Here is a 21,643-nt window from a genome sequence, read left to right as displayed (position 1 = left end):
GTAATCGGTTGTGACAATAAATGCATTACCAAAAGAAAAAGGAGTAGCTTCTTAAATTTCTTTTAATTTTGCAGGTCAGTGGAATGTAATGCAGTAGATATTTATCATGTAGTGGCATTGAAATAATATTGGCCCAGCCCCAATGCAGTTGATTTGATTCTGACCGGTAAGGCCGCTCTTTAAGGCACATGAAGACACCGTAATAATGACCAGTAATAATGGCTCTAGAAGCATTTAAGGTGACTGTTTTCACATGCTCTATGTAGTTTGGCAGATCAAAAACATTGCATATATTTTGGTGTTGGATTTAGATACTACTGGCTTTATTTAAGGATGCATTTGGCACAAAAAGTTAACTTTATTTTATATTTGTATTGGTGTTGGTGAGCTCAAAACAGGGGCCTGGATTTGACCAAAGCATCCTTGGAGAGACCCCCACTGGAGCGGGAGAGGTGTACACTTTGAGCTGGGGGCCTCCACTTGTAGTTTGAGCTTGGGCTGCATCCTGTTCGGCTGAGCTGGGGTGGGAAGAAGTCGGGGAAGTGAACGGGAGGCAGGACGAGCACCACAGGTTTCAGCACCTCTTGATGAGCTCTGCGGGGACGGGCCAGTGGGGTACCGGGAGGACGGGTAGTTGTAGTGTTTAACACAGGGTTGATGCTTTTCTTGGGTGCGCTGCTTTCTGGTTTGGAGGAACAAAAGGAGCTGGACACTGTGTTCTTTGAGGCCTGCAGGCGCATTTCTTTGGCTTTTCCTGAAGGATAAAATCAATGAGATGGAGATCAGAGGGAGAGGACCATATTTTTGAACCAAAGTAGAGAACACAAATAGAAAAGAGGATGAGGAATAACAGTACAAGACATTACATGCTGAACTACTTCTGTTCAAACTAAACTGGTTCTTGCTACTCCTCTTAGCCAAAATCTTAAAAGAATAGTTTGACATTTTGAAAGAACATACGCTTATTGGTTTCTTGCAAAAACTACAGACAGGAGATGGTCAGCTTTGCTTAGCTGTAGCTGTCTGTAGCTTCACCAGAGTGCTATCAATCCTGCAAAAACTCTAACTCTAACTCTCATCAGGATGGCAACTAAGCAAATTTACCAAAATGTCTTTTAATCAGCTGTATGATCCTGTTACTACATACGACTGACTTGAGATATAGGTGTAGAGTGTTCGTGCGCACCGTGTGATGACTGCCGCCTGTTAGTAAATTCCTGATGTCGACACAAAGTAGTGCTGTGGCTGCCCGTGGTCTCTTGGTTTTTGGAATGAACACTGACAGAGAGGTGGGGCTGAGAGGTGCGACCATGGGTTGTTTTTGTCGTCCTGTTGGTGTGTCTATGCTGCTCTTTTCTGGTTTGCTGGTTGGAGCCGATCCTGTCCAGTATGCCTTTGGCATTTGCCCTGACAAGCACTTCATGTGGTGCCTCTTTGACCACTGGTTCAGGCTGTTGAGAAGGGACAAAGCAATAGCTTATATCTTGTAAGTTGTTAGGGTGAAAAAATGTTATGGATATACTTTTAAAAAAGCTAATTTTTTTTACTATACTATTTACCATACCAAAAAAAAAAAAAAAAAAAGAATGAATGGTCTGTGCTGTACACCAAATGTAATATTGGTAAAAGAAAAGATGAGGAGAGAGAGCCACCATGTCCTTGCTGCTGACTGGAGGGTCACCTGCTGTCTCAGCACCAGCCCTCACAGCAGCCCACTCCTCTCTTCAACACCTGAATTATTCACAAGCACAGTGTACACTATGGGGACATGCAGCCTGTGTGGGTTTATGTGTGTATTTTGCTTCTAAGTGCTTGCTTGTACTTTAATGCAAATATATATATGTGTTTGTACAAATTGTTTGTACTTCTCTGTATACAGGTATGTGGTCATACTGTAATGTGTGAAAGCACATTTTGCACATGTGCGTGTTCCTATTTGTGTTGACGCACTCTGTGCACACAGGTAAACAGGCTTCAGAAGCACCACTGTAATGCAGTCTTTGGTGGACTTCATTGATGCTAACTCATACAGACAGGGGGCGCTGAATTATTCAACAGACACTCTCCCTTGCTACCCTTTCTTCCCACTCACCCCTGTAAATCTCTCTTCCTCTCCATCAGACCTAACCAACTATGCCATACTCTGTAAATCTCTCATTTCCTTCTACACTTTGCCAAATTTAGCTGCCACTGCACGCTGGAGCTGAACTCATTCTGTTTCAATACCTACTTCCAAAATCCCGACGTCCAATATATCTTGATAACTACACCCAAATTTATGAAACGCACCCTAAACAATCACCAAAACAAAATCGAAGTGAAAAGTCTAGGAGTATGAATCCCATATTACTACTGTCCAATTCTTCCTTCAGAGGTTGGGGACTTTAGGAGAAAAGTCCACATGTGATGTACTCTGCTTCCTCTGGAAATTAGGCCAGAAACACATTACATGACTGTCTTTATTGTTCCCAGCTGTTTCCGTATGGTGGTCTCATAAAGAGCTTTACTGGGGGCCACTATGACAGTCGATTTAAGCCAGACAGCATTCAAACACTTATATAATTGCTATTTTTATGGTGCTTTTCGGAGTGCCACAATAACTTTTGATTAGCTGAGTTTATTGGAGGTGGGGAGAAAAAAAAATCCTGTATGAGGCACCATTACAGCACTTTGATTATCTTTTCATTCCTATCTGCGGAGGTATAAAACATGATGGATGGCCAGAAAGGAACAGACACCAGAGCACTCCGTCACACCGGTGGGGGTAAAATGGCTTATTATCCCTGCACTGGAATCATAAGCATAAGAGCAGATTTCATAATGTTGGGGAGTATGTCGTAAACTCTGCTATGTTGTGGATTATGAGGATGTGGGGAAGCCCGGCTACACAGCCTTGATGAGACTTGCTGATGAGTTGGGCTTCCCTACTGTAACGGTCTTACTGCATCACTTAACTACCACCAAAAATAAAAAATAAAGGGGTGTGTTTGGTTAAAAAAGGAAAACTGGGAGAGTCTCTCACTGAAGCAATGAAAGCCTGTGACTAGACAACACAATAGAGTAAGACAAAGTGCTTCCCAATTATTAATGTTCATAAAAAAGTCAGAAAATCTAACAGTGCTCCATTCAGAAACACACATTGCTACAATAAACTCAAATTACTTCAAAGAAACTTCTATAGTGTCCAATTTTCCAAGTGTAATTCATAAATTTGGATTCCAACTTGTTTTCTTCTATGTGTAATGAAATCCAAGACTCTGCTCTCTCTCTCTCTCTCTCTCTCTCTCTCTCTCTCTCTCTCTCTCTCTCTCTCTCTTGCTGCTCGAACTGCAGCTCGTAATATCGACCCTTTCACTCCTTTCATCCTTTCATCTCATTCTGACTTACCTGATTTCTATTTCTACAACTTATTTTTTCCCATTTCAGCTTTCATTCCTACTCACCCCGTCATTTTCTGCTCCTTCATCTCACACTTTCTTTCTGGTTGCAGATTATACTCGGACCAGACACCTGCGTCTGTGACCCAACATTCTCATTTCTTCTAGCAGGCTGACCTTAATTCTCCTCTACTTATTTCTGTCTCACACGTTTGATCAAGTGGCTGTCACAGCCTGTGATGCTCATTTTCACATGATCTCAACTTCAGTAGCCCGATTCCCAACTTACCTTCCTCCTTCTGCCAATATAAAAAAGACATTCAACAGGCTCTGTTTCTACACCAAGAAGACAAACATACGTTAAATTTGAAGATAATCCCTCAAAGCATTCCTGAACCGTACAACAGCATAGCATGTCATTAAAATGTCACTAAAATTCATACTATATTATGCCATAAAAAAGTCACAAAAATTGTCTTTAAAAATGTCATAAAAAGTTATAGTATAGATGTCAAAATGTATGTCATAAAAATCATTCTATTGTATGTCATAAAAAGTCATAGTAAGGTATGCCATAAAAATGTAATAAAACAAGTTGAAACAGAAAAGTCATTGTAAAGTATGTCATAAAGCATGTGATTAGTGAGCCATTGTTAAATATTATGCCATAAAAATGCCATGGAAAAGTCATAGTATAGTATGCCAAAGATAAGTCAACTAAATACGTTTTAGAATAATATATTATAAAAATGTTAAGATAAAGTCATAGTATAGTACTTGAATAAAATGTCATGAAAAAGTCATGGAATAGTATTTCATAAAATTGCCAATGTATAGTATGTTAAAAAAAATACTATAGTATAGAATATGTCAAAAAATATAATTAAAAAGTATAGTATTCAATTAAAGAGTCAGAAAAGGGTCACAGTATTGTATGCCATAAGAAAGTCATAAAAGGTCATGCTACAGTATGTCAGAAAAGAAGTCATAGCGTAGTTGATCATAGAAAGTAATAAAAAAGGCATACTGGGCAGACAGTGAAGCCAAAAAAAAGTCATTAACAAAACACTGTATGGAATGTCATAGAAATAAATTAAATTGTTATAGAAAGCCTATAGTATGTCCTAAAAATGTCATTAAAAACGTTATGTCATAAAAAAGGCAATGTATAGTATGCTACACAGTAAGTCATGAAATAGTCAGTGTAGAATGCCATTTAAAGTCAGAAAAAAGTTCTAGTCATAAAAACGGCGCGAAGTCATAAAACATGTAATAAAAAGTCATAGTATAGTATGCTATAAAGATGTCATTAAAAAGTAATAAAAAAGTAATACTTTACTGTGTCAAAAAATGTCTTGACAAAAGTCATAGTATAGTATGCCCTTTAAACTCATACAAAGTGTCATTAGAGAAGGTGTCGCAAAAATATCGGGAAAAAGTCAAAGTATACTATGTCATAAAATCGTCATACATTTTTCATAAGAAATCATAAACAATCATAAAAAATGTCATAACATGCCATAAAAATGTCAAAAAAATGTCACAGTATGTATACTATCTAATAAACTATGTAATAAACTAGACTATGTAATAAACTAGAATAACTCTAACTATCAAAATTCTTTGAGGGTTAACCACTGCTTTGCTTTGTGAGGTTTCTGTTTTAAGTGATGCTAACCTCTCTGCTGAGAACAGCCAGGAAGCAGCCATTGCTCTGTTCTGAGGGCTCCAGCATGAAGAAGGGGGTGTTCTTTGGACCCTCGGCATGGTCGGGAATGCTGAACGGAGATGGACTAAGCCTAGATGAAACACACATATACAGAAACAGAAAACATGAGCCATTAAGTAAGTAAATGAATGTAAGTCCACAAGTTACGTAATTAAAGCCAGTGTGATCCAATAACTATACTTGTGCTGTATTTATGGTAGCCTGAGGCATCAGCAGCACACCCGTCCAGCTAAATTCAGGGAGGAGACAGTCTTGGTACATTCAGGGCTACATGAATGGTAAAATTCAAGTTCTTCAAATCACACACCACACACACACACACACACACACACACACACACACACACACACACACACACACACACACACACAAACAAACAAAAAAAACTATTCGAGGAATATAAAGAATGTCTACAAGCAGGGAAGCTGTCTGAAAAATGTCTTTTCACAGCATTTAGAGACATTGAAGGACACCTTTGATGATATTTTCTCCTTCAGTTTCTGCCTGAGGTGTGCTGAAACTTTGACATAAGCCTGTCTGAAGGGAAACAGACAAACAACTGAGCAGCCTGGCAGACAGCGAGGCAAACAGACAATGAAAGACAATGACAGATACAGATGCAGAGCGTGCACCAGGGTACTGCTGTACAGAGACCTTGAGACTGACCTGAAGTTTGCTTGTTTTGGTTCCCCCTCCTGCTCTGAGCCGGCCTTGGCTTGCTCCAGTGTTCTGCTCACCACCTCCTCATTCTCCTCTTTGTATGATGAACAGGTAGAGTACACCACTGCCAAAACCTTAGAGACTATACAAAAACAATGTGCGCATTGTATCAACAATTACGTAAATATTAATACTCCACCTCTGTGTGTTACAACTATATTTCATTATATTATCATATTACCCTTTTAAATAAATACATCTGACATAATATGTGACGCATAATACCAATACATTAACATAAAGCTGATTTATTGACATAGGGCCACAATCTTAAACAATAAACTCATTTCATGTTCAATTAACACAGGAAGACAGACAAGCACACACACATTCGGTCAAAAGTTTCTTCCTCTCATTTTATGACAATTAACTGTGGTTATTAAAATTGAGTCATCAAGCGTTCCCTTTGAAGAAATGGGTCCTTGAATATTAATTCCTTAGTACCGTGTGCATATATACATAGCTCATTTCATTCAACTCCTGCTGGCTTGTAGATTTGTGAAGCTATCGGCTGTTTGATTTCCTTCATTTGAGCTTTCATTTCTTTCTTTCTCACTAATTATAGCCAGACAGAAACAATTAACGCCAAGCTGATAACAAATAAAACCTGCTCTGATGTGGCAAATCAGCTCCAAACAAATGTGAAATATTGCTTCAAGGAAGTGGAACTGAAGAAGAAGAGGACTGAGGCAGTAACATTTGTCATTCAGATGTCTTGTTCTACAACACACCCACCTCACAGCTGGGACATTAACGGGCTATGGATGTATGTTTGTATCCGTCTGGGTAAGTACTGTCTATGCGCATGCTTATATAGAGCCAGTGAAATGGGACTATCGACTCAACCAAGGCAAAATACTCAATACACACCCACCATTAATTAACAGTCCTATTAGAAAGTATCTACACCGGCAAAAATGTAGAAGAGGGCTGATGGATGGCAGTGTGATTAGAGGAGCTGGTTTTCATTGCCCTTAACAGAAAGACTCCAACAGCTCGATGAACATGACCCAGACCAACACAGAAAGAAAAGAACTGAACAATACAAGACAGACCAAGGCCAACAACACGACTGGGCAGGAAAACATTGACTGCAGAATAGATCCGTGACACCTGCATAGTACAGAAGATGATGTAACTTCACAAGGTAGGTCCCTCATATTCAGTCGATGGTCACTCTGTCATATTCAGTTCTATTGAATATATGCAATACAAAGGAGAATTTCTAATCACTTGCTTAAACTATGCAAGGAATACTGCAGGAAACTGTGGATGACCGATGCAGAGGAACATTAGCATTCCTAATTAACACTCAGACGATCACGATACCTGAGGCTTCAGCCTAATGGCATACGAGATTAGATATTTAGGAAGTATAAGGTTCATTGTGTCAGAGAGGTGAGGGAGGATACACGCTCACGCCTGAGCTCATATGCTGTGTGTGTCTGAGTGTGTGTGTGTGTGTGTGTGTGTGTGTGTGTGTGTGTGTGTGTGTGTGTGTGTGTGTGTGTGTGTGTGTGTGTGTGCTTGTCAGCATGAGAGCAGGTGGTTCAACACTCACACTTCAAGGCGTGATCGATATCCTTCCTCTGCTGGGCTACCAGAGCTTCCAGTTTGCTCTGGGCTATGGAGCTCTGGGATAAGTCCTGCAGCAGGTCTGTGTCTGAGAAAAAGAGCAGAATCTCTGTTTTATTAGCGGATCTGTTTACAAGTGTGCTGTGCATAAGTATGGGTTTTATATAAGCAACTATAATAATAATAATAATAATAATAAGAGCTATACAGGGTTAGGAATTTGCATAATTTACATTCACAGAATATGAATTTGTGTGTTTGTTATGTAGTATGACTCAGGCTGTTGTGAGTGCACTGTACACACAGCATCCTATATTTTGTAGCCTATTTAACAGCATGTGTCTCTGCTCTACACCAATATGGACACAACCTGATTTAAAGCTTGATTTATGGTTGCCGCATCTGCAAGGATAGCGAGCATCTGCACAGCCAGAGTGAGACCATGAGACACAACCCTTCGCGGGGGTTCTGTGCAGAAAGGTTTTCGCCTGTCTGTGCACATCCAACATTTTCTAACTACACGGATGGGCAGATTGAGAACTCTGAAGAGTTTTGAAAATGACTGTTTGCGGTGAAGAAAATGTATATCTGAATGTATATCTGAGGCTTAATGTACACTAGATTATAACATGTATTTCAGAAATCCTCATAGACCGCTATATACCTCTTTTCTCTTGCAGTATGAATTCGACCGGATTGCTGACCGCAGACACAGAACACTTGGGGGTCAACAGGATGACACGCAACTTCTGGAGTCGCTTGTCTCTGTTGTCCAAAGACTGGAAGACCTCTGGTATCAGCTTCACATCTGAGCAGAACGCACATAGAGTTCAATGATACCCTGCAGAATCACAAATACATTTGCTCAATGATTAAAGACTACTCACTATGTCCTGTTATATTTCTTTGTGGGAAAATACCCTGCCTGAAGGCGTCTTTTGCAATTATTAAAATGTCAGCTTTGTTAGCTGTACTTAATTGTTTCGCTGATGACTTGCTGAGTTGGCAGCCACTATCAGCATGCAATACTGTATTTACATACAGTTCAGAATCTCAGCAGACAATTTGGTTTTAAGTGCACTGCCTGGATATAAGAGTCGACCAATACTTTCTGTCTGATTACCCCAAAGCTTCTCACTGAAAATTGTGATCAAATTTGATCACTTCACGTCACTGGAATAGTTCTTTTTTAAAAGGTATTTACTAAAAGAAAAGAGCAGTCAGTTTGTAAAAATAGGGGATCAGTGGGACAACGGCAATATTCAGTTTCTCATTCTCTCTTTCATTGAAGTAAAAGATGGATGAAGACAAACATTGCCTATAGTGTCATTAAAACAAAGACAGTAAATAGAACGCCTTTCTTCTGATTCAATCTCTTTTGTCTCGCATACAAGGACACAAACAGATACTGCCCTCATGGACACGTTCATGTTATGCCTACTCTTGGAGCCCATGGCAGCTACAGCCTGCTGCAGCTCCTCCCTCTGAGCGTTTGTACGATCACTGACACAAACGTAGACTGTGGGCTGAACGTTGCTGTTGGCTTTGTGTTTCTCTGCAATTAGTGAGGCAGTGTGGGACACGGTGAGGCCAGAGAAGCAGCCCAACATAAGAACATCTCCTTCCTCTGGTAGCAGGGAGCACACTGCATTTGGGCCCAGGCTGCAAGATTTATCCTGCAGACACATTTAGTGAAAGCATCAGTTCGATAAAGAGACAGACTTTAATAAAAGACTTCTAGATACAGGTTTCTGCACAGCAGCAACACTCTGCAAACTGATGAGACACGAACTAAGACAAGAGAAAATAGGAGGGAAAGTTGCACTGTAGGATACTGGTAAATAGAATTGAGATGGGAATAGATGAGAGAGGAGAGGGAGTTTGGAGCAGCTGTTGCAAGCAGGTACGGGAGGGAGGTAAGAGGAGGAGAGGAAGCAAAGGAGGAAAAGAGAGAAAGAATAACAGTGCAGTCAGATTACAAGAAAGATGTCCTTCAATCAATGGGGTCCCCTCTGGAAATAGTACGGCACGTATCCCTGTGGAACCACTGGGCTGGTTTGAGTTTCTCTAGCTGATATCTGGATTACAGGGTTTGACAGGAAAGACAAAACAGGGTGGAGAAGAACAAGGACATTTGAAAAGAGAGAAACTATAGGGGAGAGAAACTGTAATGGAGCGTCATAAAATGGAAAGAGGGAGAGGTGATTAATTAGGCAGTGGTGTTGAATATTTGATTGAATTTGGCTGCAAAATCCAATTTAATTGTGTTGTGGTGCTGTGCTGCTTACAGTTTGCATGGCAGCTTGACTTTAATGGAGTAGAAATGAAATGATTAAGCCGCTCTCCCCCTCCCAGACGGAAGGATTCTTTATGGCTCAAAGTGAAGTATGACTAGAAGAGAAGAACTGATGTGAAATATTTGTATCTGGGAAAACTAATCTTAGTTGGCATAAGGGAACTCAGTCTTATAATCAATTTGAGCAAGTCCATTACTGAAGTGAAATCATAAATATCAGAGAAGATTGATGGCGCAGAACAGATTTCAACAACCATATTAAAGTCTGTGGGGGAGGAGGATGCTCTCGTCAGAAACCTCTCTCTGTGAAGCTTGTACCTGTATGACGAGTGTGTGGTCGCTAAGCAGCTTGGTGGTGTACAGCTGAGCTTTCAGCTGAGCAGGGAATACCAGTATATCCCCACAGTGGGGATCCTGGCAGAAGGTCTGGCCCTCCAGCTCCCCAATCGATTTCACCTGCGAGAAGCCCGCACTCTTCAGGACACTTTGGACCTCATCGACGCTAGAGGCGAGGAGAGAGGAGAGCAGATTAGGGAAAGCCCCAAACAAGGTATGAAGGAGGGAGGAAGGTAAGAGGTGGGATAAAGAGGAAGACTGGCATCATAGATAATAATAGTGTGTACAATTTCTATGTGGTCTTTTAAAAAAGACTTTAGTGGTAAAGCGTACTGTAAAAGCCATTAAGATACACACACAGACACACACACACACACACACACACACACACACACACACACACACACACACACAGACCACTAGTCCCAACAGGTGACCTTTACAGTCCTAGAGCTTGCTGAGGGTTGTTGCTGATTGAATCTGTCCACAGCAGCAGGATTTACACCTAACTGAATCAGCCTGCAAGAACACGCATTAGCACACACACCGACATACACACACACACGCACACACACACACACACACACACACACTCATTGTCCAGTGGTTTAATTGGATGTCAGCAAGGCACCTAGCCTATAAAACATTGGGCTGCACGCCAAGTTAAAGGTCTGTGTGTAGATATAGGTGTGTGTGTGTGTGTGTGTGTGTGTGTGTGTGTGTGTGTGTGTGTGTGTGTGTGTGTGTAGATGCTTGCACTCTACATTTGCTTACTGTGCATTCCTGGGTTTATGTACAGGTGTGTATGTACAGGTGTGCATGTACAGGTGTACGTCATCTGCTTCTGAGTGGGTGAGTGAGTGGTGTGTGTGTTTGTGTGTGTGTGTGTGTGCTCAGCTAACCTGCTCTTCAGTGTGTTGACCCATGCGTAAAGTGGAAGGCTGCTTGATCTCTCCTGCTTCATCTTCACACTCTCTGGCAGGATATCCTCAATGGACAAGAGATTGTGTTTGATTCTGCAGCGGGCCAGAGAGGCTGCCAGCTTGGTTTTAAACCTACGTACAACAAAAGAAAAAAGTGTTTTACCTCTTATGTATTCAATTTGTATTCCCTGTAATGAATCCACTCTTTTGTTTTTTTCATTCCTTACCTGAGGAAGTAGCTCTCCACGTCTTTAACTTCCTGCACGATCTCATCCTCCCCATGGCGTTCCCGTGGGAGGAACTTTCGGTCCTGGAAGTCATAGAGCATGACGGCAACGAGGCTCATCTGATCATCTAGCTAGAGCACGAGGACAAAAAGCACAGTTAATTGGTGACTTCTGTTTTAACAAGAGAACAAAGAAAAAGGAGGAACAAGGACAAATCCGGAATGTACATGAAACCAACACAACCTGACATTTGGTTATAGTGCGCTGTCGATTGCGCTGTTTTGATAACCTAATGAGGGGTGCAGTGCAGTGATACAATTTACTTGTATATTCAAGACTAAATTATCCACACACACACACACACACACACACACACACACACACATACACACATACAGTAGCTCAAGGATGTCCTGCCATGACCCCACTGCTGCCTTAATTAAACATAGGAGGAAGAGTTATGTCTCTACCTCTCTACAATTATCTCTATCCATTCAATTATCTATCCTCTATCGCTCTCTTTTTCACTCTCCACCTTTCTGTCCCTGAGGGTGGGAGGGCACCAGCCGCATTAGTGACAGATGGTGTTCCACCGCAGCAACAGCTTGCAACATCCTCACTACTGGGCTAATGGGCCGAGAAGCTAGACTGCTACAAGGGTTCATTCTGCAGCTAGGAAATTAGCCGGCGCTTATTATTCATTCCATAGGCTTTTAATTTCAGTTTTTTTAAAAGGTCAGTCTCAGAAACAGGTTGCGGCACTCGACTTTCCTCTCGACCTCGTCTTCTCTACCTCAAGTTCCACTTGCCCTTTACCAAGGTTAAACCCTTGGGTGTGGGAAAATTCCCAGTTACTAAGCTCCCTGGCAACAGCCTCCCATGGTGGGAAATAAACCGACAGTAAACATGCCTGCTGTGTAGTCAGATGCATATCCAGTTGCTGGTTTTAATGCTAAATACTACATGGCTTAATTCAATTAAGGAATATGAGACAAATATCAGATGAGTTTTATAGATAAAGCAATACACAACATTAATACGTTCTATTGATTTATTCTCAGTTAATACCATGTTGATATCTTTTACATTACACAGAGCAAACTACTATGTAAACTATTTTCAAAAAGATTCTAGATGTAGTGGAACTTTCATATGGTTACTTTTTCATGGGGCTCAGACCTATTTCATGTTAAATGTCGCAATGTACCTAATATGCTTGCTTCACATCCATAATGCCATTCATTTTCATCCTCCGCAGGATTTAGGCTTCATTTTCTCTCTCTAGTCAAATCCGCCTCAGGCTCTTTCAGCATGCAAGCCTATCTATAAGTTTATTCTAATTTTTTCCCAATACCCACATGTACTCCCCTTTCTAGGCTGCCTATTCTCTCTATCAAGGTTGAACTTTATAGATGCCAGCAGTGTAAAAGGAGGTAGGAGTGAGCTCTAAAGACTGTCTCATTGTGTCTGGGCTTTATTGTCTGGATGTAGAGTAACGACCTGCCACCAACACATAGGGAGACCCATTCATTTCACCCAGGGCCATGTTTCACAAGGCTACAGTGTGTGTGTGTGTGTGTGTGTGTGTGTGTGTGTGTGTGTGTGTGTGTGTGTGTGTGTGTGTGTGTGTTGGTTGGAGGGGGTGGGGGGATTTTCTTCAAACACACATTAATATTGTGTCTGTATTATGTTTACGTCCTCTGAAGTAGACATTGGTTGTCTACAATCTTTACACTCCATGACAGCTCAGTTTTTTGACATTCACCACCTCCTGCTTTCATAAGTTCCATTCATTTTCATTCTCGATCAGCTATGTGCACGCAAACTAGCGCTGTGTATGTTTTATCACCATCCAGACTGTTAAGAGAAGCACCTCGAACACCCTCCGTTTTCCGCAGCTTCTTTTATGTGGAGTAATAAAAGTAGGGCAAAAGTACATGCCAATCTCCTCCAGAGGATACCTCTTCATTTAAGTAGCAGTGCGTTCATCTACAGCCGCAGGTACACAGCTGTGCTGAAAATCGTTCTTTTATGACCCAAGTATCACTGATAACTTTCAGCACACTGGTTCTATAGGACATACGTATAGACACTGTGCAGGATACACTCAGACGCCACATCATCCAAACACACTGGGGTTGTTTATTTCATCACTAATTAATGGGGAGTTTTGCTTGAGAAAATGAATAACGGAAAAAGACATGGCCCGGCCTCATACTACCTTTTAGATGTGTTACAAAGGGAACAACTGTCAATCATAAGGGTAGAGAATGTGAAAGACACAAGGTGCTTTGTGAGTTGATGAAAGGAGAGTATTAGTGTAGTACATCAATACAACTGTTACTGATTAGAGGTCTAGAGAACAGAACAAAGAGTTGCCTATGTGGAGTACGAACAGCAGGACATGAATATTGGAGCACTGAGTAGAGAATTGTGAGCCAAAGAGATTTGAAGAACAGCACGAGGTAAACAAAGCTATAAACAAAGTAACAGCACGGTAAACTCCAAAACTCAAGTCAAGCTATTCTCAGCATCAAAAGGATTTTGATTTTCAGCAGCAAGTTGACAGTAACAGATGTGCCTCTCTGTCATATAATGCCAATACACACCAAGGGAAAAAGACATGTTTATTTCTCTTAAACTACTGCTGTATTAAAGAATACTGCTCCTATGTAACTCACTTACCATTGGCTGAGTGAGGTAAAAGCAGCTCTCAATCATAATGTCCTCCAGCAGCTCTTGATCTGTGCAGAAATGTGAAGTGTTAGAGAGGTAAAACAAGGTTAGGTAGAAGGATGGAAATGTGGTAATGTGGATTTCCATTACTAATTATGTGTCTGAGTAATCACGATGCATATTAGTGCCGTCTTTATATCAAGGTCTAATTATCCCTAGAAACCAGATGAGGCCCTTTCATTTGGAGTGAAATAAAACCACACAAAATTACTAATATCCATTAGCTGGTAAGATATATGCTACTAAGGAGAAATCCATATCTGAGAACATGAGGGGAAAAGAGATAAAGACAAAGAGCAAAAGAGGCTCCTAGAGGCACCCCAAATGATCGTGATTTAATTTGAAAAGATAATTCAATTCGATGGAGGGTTTAATTTCCCGTGATTAAACGCTTATTTGGTGCTTAATTAGAGTTAATCTGATTCTTCATTTGCCTCATTTCTTTCATTTATTGTGTCTGTGGTGAGTGGGTGTGTGTAATCCGAGGACTAATGGCATTAATGACATCTTAAGTAATAAACAGGCTACATCTAAACAGTGAAACCAAATAGCAGGCACACATTTCATACCAGACTAGACAGCGTTTGTATGAATTGTTATCTTCTTGATTTTATTCAACACGTTACTTGCAAATTATGTAGTGGTGACATGATGGACAAGCATGATTGTCTTATCTTACACTTTTATACTATAACATACAGGATGAATTACAAAACTTGGGTCTATCATCTGTTACATTTTTAGACTATACAATTAAACTTTGCTTGACCTTCTTAATCAAATCTGGACAGTAGTCTGAAAAAGGTAACTATGACCTTTAAAGTAGTGAGAGCTGTTGATCCAATATCTACAGTACAGTATGTGTGCTTTATAGAGTATTTTCATCCCCATGCCATGGCTGTCATATCATGATTGCAGCAACTGTTTCGCTAGCCTGCGGGATGCTTTCTCTGAAATACACATAAAAGCACATGCAGGCTTATCCTTCACATTCCAATCTGGGAAAAGTGGGCTCTCCTTTTCAATATGTGGGAGATAGAGAGTCTGCAACACTATCTAGTTTATCATATCAGGATAAAAGAACAGCTGCATCCAAAGCCACTCTGCAGGTACAGTGTTTGCTCATTACACACTGGAAATGGGCAAAATTATCATTTCCCTGAGATGGTTGTGTTTCTAGCGAGTTTGGAAAACCATTCATTGTGCTGCTGCAGATCAGCAATTAAAAGGTGGGAATGAGGTTTGTGTAAGTGTGAGAACACAGGGTTTCAATATTAAAGTGCTTGTGCAGTATGTGTCTACTACACACATTGTTGCCTTCTCAAGTACTTCTTATTCCTGACAGGCACACCTCTTAAGCTGCAAATAGGAGGTAAGCCCAGCTCGTCTGAGACACCATGGAAACCGCACACACTGCTGTTAACTTATCACAACATCTCAAATCATGTCAATCTGTACTCCGGGTCTCAGCTAAATGCATGCTGGGTAGACAGCATCTAAGGCAAGACAAACATACACATGTGCATGCAGTTACACACACACACACACACACATACACACACACACACACACACACACAAAGTAAATGTTTGCACGTAATAGAGCTTATCTTTAATTGAAGAAACAAAGCATATCATCAGCAGTGGTCTAATTTATAGCAGGTACAGGTCAATGGGGTTTACAATGGTGGCCATTACTGCAGAAGGCCTGATAAGCCTCGAGGAGATAACCACTCAGTGCACACAGAGTAGCACAGACCCCTGAGGGAGCCATGATGGTTAAGTCTGTAGAGGTCATAGTCTTGCGCATGCTATAAATCACACACAGCAGGTTGAGTAAAACACAGAGGAAATTCTGCTATAAATCACTTACAATAGACATCTTTGCACAGCAGACAGTGCCTGGGTTTTACTGGTGGGACAAGACAGAAATTCTTAAATCCGAACTCCTGACTCTAGAGGTGGAAATGAAAAAAATGACTTGAAATCAGTCTAACAAGAAATAAATCTGACACCAGCAGGAGGCACTAGTGATCGCAGGACCTGTGTTGAGGTTGTGTGTTTAGTGGCTTTCATCCAGGTGTTACACAATGAGCAGTGACTGATGGGGACTGTAGTCAAACAAATCCTTAGTGAAAGAGCCAGACCTGAATGCAGGCTCCACTTCTCTTCAACCAGTTCTTTGTCTCACAATGTTTTGCATCAGTGCACCCGATTGCACATTAATCTAACAGAGGAAGGGCCAAAAAAAAGGTACATGCCATAAGTTATGCAATTACCTTTGGGCTAAATGGCAAATCTATCTTACATATCATGCGCCTGCACAATTTTATATTTGCTGAAGCATCCAGATAGTAGGTGTTCTGATTGTGGTCAAGGACAAAAAAAAGACTGTCTTTCCCTCTTTCATGCTCTGAATCCAGCCTAAAACAAAGTGGTCCAAAGAACCTTTCTAGTTGGACACAGAGGATACAGCAGCCACAGTCATCTGACAAGGACGTTTGGCAGCCCGGCTGAACAGTGTGGACAATGAGGCAGAAATACTCAGAGGAGTAGCCAGCAGAAAGAAAGAGGGAAGGGGGGGGGGGGGGGGGGTGTTCTCATGGCCAGCGACAAGGTCAACTACTTTTTTTACCAGTTCAAATTCACACAAAAATACATGTAGATAACGTCATAACATCTGCATTATACTTTGAGCACTGAGAACACAAGGTAAGACAAGTCAACAAGGAATTAAACCTTGACGACATAAACTGTCTCTAGGTCAGTGATCAAGCAGAGAGGAGGCAGAGAAGGGAAAACAACTCGACTGCTAATATTTGTCATTTGGCCGATTCCAGCTTTGTCTATGAAATGTCGCATCCACACTAGGGTAAACATCATCAACTCCCACTCCATATTTTAGTATTGACTGACAACCACAGTAACAGATAAGTCGGTGTCCTCAGCAACCGATGCAGAACTGACTGAGCATCTTTTTTTGTTTTAAGCAGATAAGAGTTATAATCACAAGATCAATAACAAAGCTTATTGGCATTTTGCTCTGCGTATTTTTTGCTGCTAAAGCACTTCTTCTTTGGGTTAACAACTGACCTAAGCTCAATTTTGGATCAGTCATTCCAAGGCAGTGCACAAATGTGTCCTGTGTGTGTATGTGTGTGTGTGACTGCAAGCATTGTGTGTGTGTGTGTGTGTGTGTGTGTGTGTGTGTGTGTGTGTGTGTGTGTGTGTGTGTGTGTGTGTGTCACTAGCAGATCAATTTCTGCACCAAAAGTCAGGCTGTCCGTGGGAGGAGGAAGAGGAGAGATTAACATTGGCTTCCAGGCTGTGTCATTTCCTCTGCACCCAATTTCACCACACAGCCAGCCCGAGAGAATCTAGCATGTGATCAAAATACGTATTTGATCAAGGCAAGTCGGCAATCATGTGTTTATAACCAAAGTTTAAAATCAGTACCCAGCTGCTCTGCTTGTATAACAATGATGCTGTGCAAATACAACAACTGTAGCAACGGAAACTGATTTAACCAATATAGGAAAACTACTACTTCTTTTTATCTACTAGACCATGGTCCCTGTAAAGATCAGCGATAACATAACAAGTCCAGATATCTGCCAATAATCCTGTAAACTAGCCAACGAAGGCATTTTCAGCTCATCCTTTGTTTAAGTTTTCTCTCCTTGTACCTTACTACTTTAGCTAAAACCCACTGTAAGATGTGGAGGGTGGGACCTGTAGAGAAAAATTGTACTAAAATATATGGAGGATATTTGCCTTTATAATAAACTCAGAGTGTAATACATTTAAAAAAGAAATGCAGTATATTTTATTTGTTCTAAGCTCAAGCAGATAAGTTTCCCAAAGCAGAGCTCTAACAGCAAACTAACAGCAACATCAAACTTCTCATCCTTATAAAGGCATCATTTAGAGAAGAAAGGGTGATGCATGAAAACAATTGAATCTCTAAATTCTCTTTTAGTACTATCCTTAACAATCCAGTCGATTTCTCCTGGTGATGTATGTACTATGACCTACAGCTGTAAAACTAATATAGGTTACTGCAACAAGGCTGGGGCTTCTCTTGTGATGATGGATATTTTGAGGTGATCTGCATTATTTCGTGGGACATGTAGGCCTGAGGCTTGCAATTTCAGCGGTTAGATAGTGAGGAGGGGGAAAAAAATCATTTGTGGCTACGAGGGTGTTCGTGCTACCTGACCTCTCCATCCACTGAGAATGCCTTAAATCAATTCCAGCCAGCTTCCTGCACTCCGCTCCCTTACATAGTGATTACAGACTCCTGTGACTTCGGCCACCCAGACCCCACCCTATTCCCAGATGACAGATTATGGGCCAGATTGATTTGTAGCATCACACAGAATCCCCCCTGGTCATTTAAGCATTTTTTCTCATCTATTTACCCATAATCAATCTATCTATATTCAATTCTACCAATTAACTTCCCCAGGGCTATTCATACTCATTCCAAATGTTTGTTTGCCAATTAAAAGGACTTTACTTGCAATTTGATGTACCTGAAATGAATCAAAACAAACTTCTCTTTACCAGTCAACACTCACATTTAAGTGTATTGAAGGCCAGCTCATACGCTGTATGGTGCATCTCCTCATCTTTGACTTCAGGTAATGGGAGCCCTCTTTCTTTGCCGTAATTCACCAACCGGTGGGCAGCAGGCTTCTCCAGGTGGTTATTCTGGAAGATGACTGACGCCAGCAGGTACACTCTGTCTGGGAAACCCAGCTGACCTTGGCCAGTGGTCTGGAGCTCTGGAGAAACAGCAGGGATGTTGGGGTCGGCTGGTTTATCTACAGGTATCAGGTCCTCGCTGTTTGCAGTCTTGGAGACAGCCTTTTTTGTCTTGCACATGGAGGAGCGATTGGGGAGCCCTCCAGTATTGTTATTTTTCGACATCTTCTCAGAGATGTATTTTCTCTCAGACACCTGAAAACACACCATAAAATCTTTACTTTGAGGATGAAAAAAAATGCAAAAACACAGAAATTAAGTTCAACACTCAAAATAAAACTTGTGATTTGGGATAATACAAATACAACTGGCTTTCACTTGACTCTAGCAAGGCTAATTAAGTAATATCTATAGGCATAATTAGGTTAAGTTAAATTAATTGTTCGTGAATAAATGTCCAGCCACCAACATTACTGCAAAATGTCATCCATTCACACTCAAACATTTAAAGCCATGGTGTACATTTAGACACCACTAGTACATAATTATATGAGTTATACTAGGCTATCCTTAGAAGGAAATATGACTAACCTTATTAACATGAATCACTTCCGTAAATACTGTGACATACGTTAGTTAATTATTAAATACTGTCTGTTCGCAGCGGTAAACTAGAAAATGTGTCGGTGTAAATCACGTTACGTGACGTTGTGAGAAGAGTGTCCTCTTTTCTCCTACAAAGACATAGTAGCTACACGTATCCTGGACTCTTCATATTTACCGACGCAAGCATGATGAGATGAGATGAGAGAGCGTCTCGTTTAACGGTAAATAAATACTCACCATGAATCTGTGTCCGTTAAGAGGCGAAGTGCGTCTCCTCTCCACAGAGCGCTGCTCCTATGAGTATCTTTATCGTTAAAAATGCTTTTGTCCCAACTTATAAACAAACTTAAATGTCCGTCAACATTGTGGAGCCCTTTGGATTAGCGTGATCCCGTCACCATGGCCACCACATGCCCATTTCAAGGTCCTGTTCTTCACGGATTTAAGAATTAATCGCCTTAAAACGCTGGATGTCCTTTACTATCTTCTACACTGTGGGCTTGTTAACTATTCAGAGAGCATTATGTTAAACGAAAGCTAATAACATATCACTGATGGACAGTTATACATAAACCTAAATCTGTTGCAGATTGGATGCAGCTGTTGTTTCAAAACTAGGGACCATGAAGGGAATGTTATCCAAACACAGGGGCGTAGGGAGCTGGATAAGACTCCTCTACTTTCTGCTCCAAATATCTGGAACAAAGTCCCAGAAAGCTGCAGGTCTGCTGAGATCCTCAGCTCCTTTAAATCAAGATTGAAGACTTTTCTGTTTGCTGCTGCCTTTAATTAAACCAGATTCAAGGATATTAATCAATGTCCTGCATTTCTGCATTTTACTACTGTATTTTATTTTCTTACACTGCTTTTTAGTGTTTTAATGACTGTTCCTGTTTTTAATGTTTCAATGAATGTTCTTGAATTGTTTTTAAATCTCCTTTTCTTTTGCCATATGTTTTGATGCTTTTAATGGTTTTATGTGAAGCACTTTGAATTACCTTGTTGTTAAAATGTGCTATACAAATAAACTCAAACTTACACCAGACACATAATACAATTGAAAGCTGCATGGTTATGATTACTATTATGTGTCATGTCAGTTTTGCATATTTGAACCAAAACCTATTTCAAATGTTACAGTGAAATTAAATCAAAGTTTTAGTTCCAGACACTTCAAATGTCGCTCCCTAAAATTAGTCAGTGACCACTACCTGCAAAATTGGGCAATGATGGTAATATATCATCCTGTCAAAATGCTTTCAAAGCCCAATAAAGAGTCCAAAAAATATATTTAAATATTGTCCATTTAATAAAATAGACTAGCTTGTGAAATGTAGCCCACTCAAAGAATGAAAAGTAAAAGTACTCATTATGCAAAATGGCCCCTCTAAGAACATATATATATATATATGGTATTGTATAAAATACCACAAGTGCTTCAAAATGGTGGTGATAATGGATATTTAGCAAAAGTACTTGGTTGTTCCACCCCTCCATACAGTGATTTTCCTGTTCTGTTTCTAAGTCTAAGTGGTGATAGATAATGCAGTCCTTATTTCAGTGCCTTAGCTGCTACGCTTGTCCAAATTACACGGTTCACGCTTCTCCTGATCCCCCATGGTGATTACAGCCTGTTGTGGGCCCTGGAGCTCACTGAGCACTAATGGACGCCAATGCAGTCAGCAGAGAGATCATTGAAGATATTCTCACTTATATCACATGCATTGTGCTTCAGCACGACAATCACTGTGGAGAAGAGGATAAAAACAAGGATTCCTCCGCCCATTTGATTTCTGCTCAACAGAGCCCACACTGGAGAGACTCCACAGAAACACCCACAGACGTGTTGCCTGCTGCCCTAGCATTTTTTTACTCACTAGCCCACTCTCATTTATAGCCTCCAGGTTTAATTATGGAATAGCAGTGAGCAAGACGTATAATCTCTTGCCATCCAATAACATGAAGGACTAATAAATAGCATATTCATCTCTTTTTTTTTCAATTCGCAGTAGTGACATTTTGTGAGTAGAAGAAGAAAAGACAGTGGGAATAATTCTGAGGCGCAGATCTTGTGCACTCACTTTGCCACATGCAGTTTCAAACAGTAAGCTCTGGGGCAGCCACCACAGGAATGGTATATGGGAAAAGAGCGCCCTCTACTGAGAAATTAAGGTAATGTGCTGAAAAATCTGTGAAAGATAATCTTGTTTTCTCTCTTTCTTCTTTTTATTTTTTTTTTACCATTCTGACTCCTTCCAGAATCTTCTGTTTATTGCATTCCTTAACTACTGTAGTGGGTCATTCTATATATAGGAATAGGTAAGGAAGATGAAATCTATAGCAATACATCATGTTCATAAATGCAACATGCGCTAATGTGTTACAGTATGTCAGTTTACTTTCCACTTCTGG

General features: G+C 40.6%; 1 protein-coding gene across 2 annotated transcripts; it reads right to left on the bottom strand.

The window, feature by feature from the left end:
• Positions 1–15: 15 nt before the first annotated feature.
• LOC137875473 (putative methyltransferase NSUN7) lies at positions 16–19,840 on the bottom strand. 2 transcript variants are annotated; one of them, XM_068714712.1, is made up of 13 exons: positions 19,469–19,840; positions 18,499–18,880; positions 13,869–13,927; positions 11,184–11,314; positions 10,936–11,088; positions 10,016–10,199; positions 8,843–9,077; positions 8,066–8,209; positions 7,388–7,489; positions 5,773–5,908; positions 5,056–5,176; positions 1,187–1,451; positions 16–754 (listed from the first exon to the last, which is right to left on the bottom strand). In XM_068714712.1, the coding sequence occupies exons 1-13, from the start codon at positions 19,469–19,471 to the stop codon at positions 390–392; spliced, it is 2,280 nt and encodes a 759-aa protein (XP_068570813.1). In that variant the 5' UTR covers positions 19,472–19,840; the 3' UTR covers positions 16–389. The 2 variants fall into 2 exon arrangements, with proteins under 2 accessions (XP_068570813.1, XP_068570814.1); XM_068714713.1 differs by lacking the exons at positions 13,869–13,927; positions 19,469–19,840 and having other exon boundaries at positions 18,499–18,638.
• Between the last annotated feature and the right edge of the window lie 1,803 nt (positions 19,841–21,643).

This window comes from Cebidichthys violaceus, unplaced genomic scaffold (assembly GCF_023349555.1).
Source record: "Cebidichthys violaceus isolate CVI_PGR_0920_01 unplaced genomic scaffold, fCebVio1.0.p SCAF_2, whole genome shotgun sequence".
NCBI classification, from domain to species: Eukaryota; Metazoa; Chordata; class Actinopteri; order Perciformes; family Stichaeidae; genus Cebidichthys; species Cebidichthys violaceus.
The sequence above is the reverse complement of the archived record's forward strand: the minus strand, read 5'-3'. Positions and strand labels throughout refer to the sequence as shown.

Coding starts and splice junctions, on each gene's coding strand:
- LOC137875473 (XM_068714712.1), bottom strand. Junction 11,089..11,183: donor GTGGAGAGCTACTTCCTCAG/GTAAGGAATGAA, acceptor TGTTGTACGTAG/GTTTAAAACCAAGCTGGCAG. Junction 755..1,186: donor CAGGCGGCAGTCATCACACG/GTGCGCACGAAC, acceptor TTTATCCTTCAG/GAAAAGCCAAAGAAATGCGC.